Here is a 7885-nt window from a genome sequence, read left to right as displayed (position 1 = left end):
ACACACAGATTTCATATATCGTTTTCAGACACGCTCGTACAAATTTTCCTATCTAATAAATATAATATACAATATAATATAGATATACTAATACACTGACAAACATTGTTAAACATTGACTGCTGTCAATCCTTGTACTCGAAAAGTAACAAAGTTTCCTATAAGTTGAGTGACTTATAAGCAACGGCCCGACGACTGGGACCGCGCGCGGTTGAGCCGATGGTTTAGAGATTTGAGAACCTCTCTTGGAGGCTTAAAGGGATCTTTTCACGCTTTGGTAAATTGACAAAATTGAAAAAAGTTGTTTCAGATTCGCAAATTTTCGTTTTAGTTATGATATTTGTGAGGAAACAGTAATACTGAACATTTACCATGGTCTAATATAGCCATTATATGCATCTTTTGACGATTTTAAAACCTAAAAATTATAAAGCGTTGCAACGCGAAACGATTGAATAATTTGGAGAGTTTTGTTTTTGTCGTTAAATTTTGTGAAACTACGAAGATTGCTTATATTAGGTATAAAATATATCAAGTATGTGTAATCGGCGGAATAGCTCAGTAAGCTAAAGCGTTTTTACTTCAGGACTCTGGCGGGACTCCAGGGGGTCACTGGTTCGAAACCTGGTCCGGGCAATGTTCTTTTCCTTTTTTCAATTTTATTCTTGATTTTTTACTGGAGCTTTTACGCTCCAATGTTTACATTTCCCTTTACAACTACGCTCCCGATAGGGAAAAACAACAAAAATACAACATATTTTTTGGTAAGTCATTGGTATGACCGACTGACTGATACCGTGTATTACTATTTCATAGTCATCAAACATACATAAAAAACATGAATACACACAAAAACTTTGTTACAACATACAACATAGTCTACAACAACGCCAGGCATACTGTATGCCGGCACGAGTCCCTCCTCGTAGGCAACTTATAAGGCAGCCACGCCTATCAACAGACTACTACGACACTAGGCATACTGTATGCCTACACGAGTCCCTCCTCGTAAGCAACTATAAAGGAAGCCACGCCTATCAACGTAGACTGTTACATCACCAGGCATACTGTATGCCTACACGAGTCCCTCCTCGTAAGCAACTATAAAGGCAGCCACGCCTATCGTCTCTTCCGGAGACTGAATCCCTCAGTGGGATAAATAATAATTATTATGATACTGGTATACATGTATAAATTGAATACATTAAATGCGTACGTAATGTGGATAAACGCATGACCTGTTGTAAAAAACACATTCCTGAATTTCAAAATTAGCTCGTACCAGGGTAAAAAGCATGTAGATTACACTTTTAAACAATAACGTTTGTAATGTTACTCTTACTGTTATTCAAAACAAAATAAAAAATTAACACATGTATCGATCAGTCAATCCCAACGCTGAATGACTGAACAGAGTTACTCGGCCACGAGTAAAACGCTCTCTTACAGAGCCACCTATCGGAAACTACATGGACAAGGGAAAGTAGTTTTCGTCTAATTCGCACGTGCTCAAACGACGAAAACAATATTTCCCTTTACAACTACGCTCCCGATAGGGAAAAACAACAAAAATACAACATATTTTTTGGTAAGTCATTGGTATGACCGACTGAATTAAAAGAACGGGCTTGTAAGTATAGTACAAATAATAATTGGCTTATTATAAAATGCTTTGATGGTTATAATCCAAGTGACATTGAAACCCTTAACCTCTCATCAACTGAGCTTTTAACATAGCCGTCCTTAGCTGTTTCACTCAGCCATCTACCATGACGTTTAAATAACCTGTTAGGAATGCCATTATTAGCCGCAGCAGTTGCGCCACCAGCTCTCAAAGAATGAAGGCAATATTTGCTTATGTCTTGAACATGCGGTTTAAACGCAATCAAAAACAATTCTCTAAATTTACTATATGACAAATGCTTGTTTTCCTTTCTGAGCCTATGTCCACATTTCGTTGAACTTAACCGACGAAACAAGTAACATTCAGATTCCGATGAAAAATCTGTCCAAGTAAGGTATTTCTGTACTACTGGACACAACTGTGTGCCTGTCCTAGCAATAAGCACCCATGCTCCCTCACGGAACTTATCTGTCTTGCTAGATTCAATAAATACACTTAAGTAACTACTGTTAATACAAACATCACTCCTTCTCAACTTTAGTACCTCTGCACTTCTTAAAAACCCAGCATATGATAAAAGGCATATACAAATAAATCTTTGATTCATAACATCATTTTCAACATACATATGTGTGTACATTTGTTGCAGTAAATCAACAGTCATTGGTTCTTTCTTATTCACAGGTTTCGCTAAACGCCGTTTTGCAGCTTCTAACATATTAATGACAAGTCTTGAATCAGTAGGTGATACATAATCAAATAAATCATGATAATATTTAATACTGTAGAACGCATTTATAATCGGACTTGCACTACTAGCTGTTTGTATAATTGACGCTAAATATAGCGCAACTTGAAAAGCCTTGGCGGGCAAGGCATCCCCGCTTGAAAGCCCATTAGCATACCCCCAACGACGCCATCGATTGAAGCCCCTTTTGTAACTGAGGTGCGTGTTTTCCGCTTTGGTGACTTTAAGCAACTCGGGCAGCAAGGATACCTTCTCCGCCAAGACCTCTGGCAAGCCATCAACTTCACTTCCGTATCTCTGAAAAAATAAATGTGTAACAGCACTAAAGATGACACAGTTTGTTACTTAACACATTATATTTACAGTAAGCAACACTATCAATGTTCATGATTCACAAATGATATCAAAAGTGCTAACATGCGAAATTTAAGATTTTCAACATCAAACAACCCAGAACCATTCTTACAAGGTATGTAATAACTTATTGCCGTTGGTAATTCCATATAGTCTATTACAAACGACTTAAAATGTCCATCACTTGTCCAAATCATAGGCCAAAAATTAGCCGACTTCCATTCTGGGACAATCAAAACACCTTTTGCCCCACAAGATTGCATTTTAAGCAATACCCTTGGTATTAATATTATAGGTGGTACAAATAAGCCAAAACTATGCGTCCATGGGTAAGTAAAAGCATCAACTCCTTCAGACTCTTTACACCAAAATCTAGAATAAAATCGCTGTAATTTGGCGTTATGTTTCGAGGCAAAGAAATCGACCTCTAAATTTCCCCATGAAGACTGAATTATTGACAAAATGTAAGGGGAAATACCCCAATCGTCTTTTTCTACTATTTTGGACAAATAGTCTGCCACATAATTCTCTCCCCTTGGTATCCATTCAACCTCCAAATGAATAGAATGAACTAAAGAATACCCGAATATTTTCATCGCTAAATCTTGTAATTCAGGCTTCATGGAGCCCTTAGCAACAATGCTGCAGACACCTGTGTTATCAGTAAACCACTTAACTCTTTGATTTACCAATACATGCTCAAGCGACAACATTACTCTATAAACAGCACACAATTCTCTCCACGTGGAGGATTTTGCCGCTTCCGACAGCGACCACGTGTCGTGCACTACACCGCTTTGCATTTCGACCTCATACCCTGCTAAACCAGTGCTGCTAGCGTCACTATAAACAATTCTAGTACAGCCATGACTGATTGCCAATGTTCTAACATTTATAATTTGTAAATGATCATTCCAAAACGAAAGTTGAACCTTACTTCCTTCAGACAACTTAATATAAGAGTTCCACGTTTTTGCTTTAAGGATGTCAATGCTCAAACACCTAGTCATAATCTGAGAAACAGTTCCCAATACTATACCCATAGATATAATTTGTCCCACAAAACTAGCAACTCTTCGCACACAAACATAGTCCGAAGTTTGTAAAAATCTAAGTGTCTGTAGAACTTTATCGATTCTACACCCCGATATACGCACGGTGAAATTAGCTGTATTTAACTGAGATCCTAGCCATTGTAATTCTTGCACTGGCTCCCAGCATGATTTATCAACTTTAGGCACCAAGCCGGATAACAACAAATCTGATTTAATTTCCCGTGACATAATTACTGTCTTATCGTATGTCTCTGCGGTGCCAAAACCATCATCTAAAAACATGATGATCTTTTTACCTTCGCCTCTCCATTTTGCAATTAATGGCCTCATTAATTTTGTATAGATATAACAAGCAGACGACAAACCAAAAGGAAGAACCAAAAATTTGTAATAGACCAGAATACCTGAATAATCTTCCCAGGCAAAACCTAAATAATCTGTGTGTGGCAGAAAAATATCCACAAAATGATATGCTGACGTTATATCAAACTTAATCATCCAACAATCTTTTTTGATATACATCAATGCTAAACGCAAGTCTTCATACTTTACTGATTGCTTCCAAACATGAAGATTAACCTTTCGTAAATCTAAAATAAGCCGTTTTTTCCCATTATTATTACAAGAAACTGTCAGCGGATTAACAACGTGTGGAGCATTTGTACATTTCACAATAAGACCGCGATCTAACAAACTTTGTATAGCTTCAGTCACAAAATTATTTTCATATAAAGCTGAACGATTGTTTCGACAATGTACATGGTCTGGTAAAGAAAAGAATGGAATTTTATAACCATTTTGAATAGTGTCTAAAATGAATTGGTTAGCTCCAATATCTTTCCAAAATTGCACATGATTTTTTAATCTACTTTTTACCAGTATTTCTTTCTGGCCTTGTTCGTACTCATAATAGTCGTCAGTAAATATTTCCTGACTGTTAGCAAAGTTATCAGTAAACGATAAATACTCATCTTTTAAATCTACGTCTGGTATAACCGGGTTCTGCGGTCTGTGACTACTGTTTGGTAGGGACGTCAAGCTGCGGGATCCGCCGGGTGTAGGGGCAGTGGCGTCTGAGGTGGGTGGTTTCTCCACAAGCGAAACAGGGACCAATTCCGTCTCTTGCATTGCCCTTGAAATAATGGGGATGAAAAGAATGCAGTTGCTGCATGGGTCCTGAGCGCTGCTGTTGCACCGGAAACGAAAACGTGTTTCCGCCACGTGGCAAGCTTCCGGAAGTGACGGTAGCGGAAGGCTTAACACTTTTCTTTGACTTCGCCTTCTTCTTTGCTGCTCTTGCCTCCGCTCTGTTGATCCTTGATTCATCACTCGAGTCGCTAGCCACGGGGTTTGCCTCATATTGGCGTACCGTCTCCCATCCGCCCTCAGACGTGTCTGCTATACGGATAAGCTTGTTTCGTCGCTTTAACTGTTCACAAGCGTCATTAACTAGCTCGCGAGCGTACTCTTGTTTGTTGTTTTCAAATGCCCAAAGCACCTGGCTAATGTTCTCGTGCAAGTCCGAATTGAAATCGTGCTGAATTTTGTTGCTTTCGTATCGCCATTTTAGTTCATGTTCCGTCTTCAATTTTTTAACTTCAGAACGCACGGAAAGCGAATTCCCTCGAACTTCTTCTTTTAGAGAACTTAATTCTCTTTTCTGTTCGCGCTCTTTTACTGAAAGTACCCTAATTGAACTATTTAAGGTTCATGTAAAGTCCCAAAATGACCCCATATAGATGAAATTTTAAAATATAAAAATGATCAGTTATACCCAAAATAAGTTAATGAAATTTACATATGGTTGCAATAATCACATTTTTATTCCATATATGTACACAATTAAAAAAAAAACACTCACAAATGGTAGTAATAGTGTAATTATTATCAAAAATATTGCAAGGTATGGCAAATTCTCAATTTCATTAAAAAAACACAAATGCACCAAATAAAAACACCAACAGTATATGCAAGTTATATGTAAGGTACTCCGAGCATCGAATTGCGTCAATACAGCCCCACAAAGACACTATGCGTATTTCAAAATGAACATGTCAATGCCATGAGTCGCTATTTATAGATTTTGGAAAAATACTAACTTTCTGCGCGCATAGCATGCGATCAATAAGAGTTATGATCTTATAAAATAAAATTAATGAAAATATATCATTTTCATAATATCTCCATAACAATTACACTTACTTGAAACGCACTATTTGAAAAGAATCTTGATATAATTGACTCTCCTCCCGATTTAATTTCATCGGTCGTCCATCTTGGTCAGAAATGTGTATTGATTCGTATCTGCGAATTTGTTAAATATTGCTTATATTAAATATTTACTTTATAACATAACTTGAAATTACCTCATAAACAAATTATACAAATTTTAGAACAAACGGATCGTGAGTAATTTATCAATGATCGATTTTGAAACGAAATATTTTTCGAATATACTTCCGGCAAATAATGGCTTCCTGAACAAGTAAACATGACAAGACAATAACAAAAGCACTTTTTCATCGATGACAAGGTTTTTATAGAAATGTAAGTGTTCAGTTGGTTTAATATGTGCGTGTGCCCAACATTTGTATAATTCATTTTTCCGATCCCACAAATATTATGCCTAGATCGTTAATTGAAATATTGTTATGTCGACTTCCTTGAAACCGGATGTTTTATGCCCCACATGTTTAACTAACGTGTATGGAGTTCGAGATGTGACATAAACATGTTGTAATTTGTTTTAAGGTAGCCAATTAGTCGTCTTTCCGAGTCCTATATATTTCAAATGAACAATCAAAGTGTTTTCCCTTTTGGTAATATAGTTTATTTTTTTGTAATTGTGTCATTTTGTGACTATAATGAGTACTGTATTGCGAGTAGATAAGTAATTTTGAAAATGAAGGTTCACTGGTAAGTCCACCATACTTAAAGTAGTCCCCAATTATTGTGGTAACTTTTGACATTTTTTTTTATGTTTTTCTTTTCCTTATTTTAGGATTGTTGGTGTGTGTTGTGTGGAATTTTCATTTGTAGTACCTAACATTAAGTGTATACAATATTTTGACCAAAGGAATTTGTTCAATTTAACTCCGTTTGTTATTTTGATAATTTCATGCATGCGCTGTATATTTCTTCAAAAGCAACATTTTGCATCATATTTTTTTTTATTAGCATTTTCTTATATGTTCTACAAGTGTTAACGAGGCTATTGACTTATAAATTGAATTTATTGCCATAATATTTATTGAAGTATTTCTATGTGAAGAATACGCCTTTTTACACTTTACATGAACCTTAAGTCCATATTTTCCTGAGAAGCACACTCTTCGCCAGACCGCGTGGTCATTTTCATATGCAAGTTTATCCCGTGCAAATTAACACATGTATCGATCAGTCAATCCCAACGCTGAATGACTGAACAGAGTTACTCGGCCACGAGTAAAACGCTCTCTTACAGAGCCACCTATCGGAAACTACATTGACAAGGGAAAGTAGTTTTCGTCTAATTCGCACGTGCTCAAACGACGAAAACAATATTTATCGATATAAAGCAAAAGGCCCCTTTAAATTCTCGTTAATGATCCATCCGAAGGTTAACTTAACTGTCTGTCAAAACTATTTTCATTCAGAAATATCGATTAATTAACGATGCTAGAGTGATACAGTGGAATTTTACTAGTGTTGGTTATTACTAATTGTTATTTCTGACACCCACTACTTAGGTTCTCAATGGACAGAGGGCATATTTCTCCGTAAGGAAATCAATCGATATATGTAAATTTACCTCGGTTAGGTCGTACAGGCAGTGACTTTGGTTACATAAAAAAGCCTAAGTGTGATTGTTTGCGGTTTACATGAACTTATTTCAATATTAGGTGTTTTCAATTGTTTTATAGACCTTGAGTTAAGAACTGCGAAATAGGTTGTTATAGTTAGTTTGTGGATGATATCTATGGATGCGATAAGTCAGTTGCCATTTAAGATTTACCTGTTCTAAGATTTTTGGTCAAAATGGGGTTAATGTTATTGAACGAATAATTGAGTTATACAAATTTTCAGAAACCCCATGTACTTTGAACACTTAACAATTATTAGTTT

General features: G+C 36.4%; 1 protein-coding gene and 1 long non-coding RNA gene across 3 annotated transcripts; both read right to left on the bottom strand.

Moving 5' to 3' along the window:
* Positions 1-755: 755 nt before the first annotated feature.
* Positions 756-5289, bottom strand: LOC127846521 (uncharacterized). 2 transcript variants are annotated; one of them, XM_052377818.1, is made up of 2 exons: positions 3884-5289; positions 756-2669 (listed from the first exon to the last, which is right to left on the bottom strand). In XM_052377818.1, the coding sequence occupies exons 1-2, from the start codon at positions 5138-5140 to the stop codon at positions 1680-1682; spliced, it is 2247 nt and encodes a 748-aa protein (XP_052233778.1). In that variant the 5' UTR covers positions 5141-5289; the 3' UTR covers positions 756-1679. The 2 variants fall into 2 exon arrangements, with proteins under 2 accessions (XP_052233778.1, XP_052233780.1); XM_052377820.1 differs by having other exon boundaries at positions 756-2683; positions 4753-5289.
* Positions 756-7322, bottom strand: LOC127846542 (uncharacterized). Its single transcript, XR_008033544.1, has 2 exons — positions 7251-7322; positions 756-1455 (listed from the first exon to the last, which is right to left on the bottom strand). It is a non-coding gene; the product is annotated as an uncharacterized LOC127846542 (long non-coding RNA).
* Positions 7323-7885: the final 563 nt, after the last annotated feature.

Source organism: Dreissena polymorpha, chromosome 9, assembly GCF_020536995.1.
Source record: "Dreissena polymorpha isolate Duluth1 chromosome 9, UMN_Dpol_1.0, whole genome shotgun sequence".
Classification (NCBI taxonomy): Eukaryota; Metazoa; Mollusca; class Bivalvia; order Myida; family Dreissenidae; genus Dreissena; species Dreissena polymorpha.
The sequence above is the reverse complement of the archived record's forward strand: the minus strand, read 5'-3'. Positions and strand labels throughout refer to the sequence as shown.

Bases quoted from the DNA above. Each gene is read 5' to 3' on its own strand.
- LOC127846521 (XM_052377818.1), bottom strand. From the start codon at position 5,140: ATGAGGCAAACCCCGTGGCTAGCGACTCGAGTGATGAATCAAGGATCA. The intron at 2,670-3,883 runs GTGCGTATATCG...TTATTTTTTCAG, and splicing joins TAAATACAGCTAATTTCACC to AGATACGGAAGTGAAGTTGA.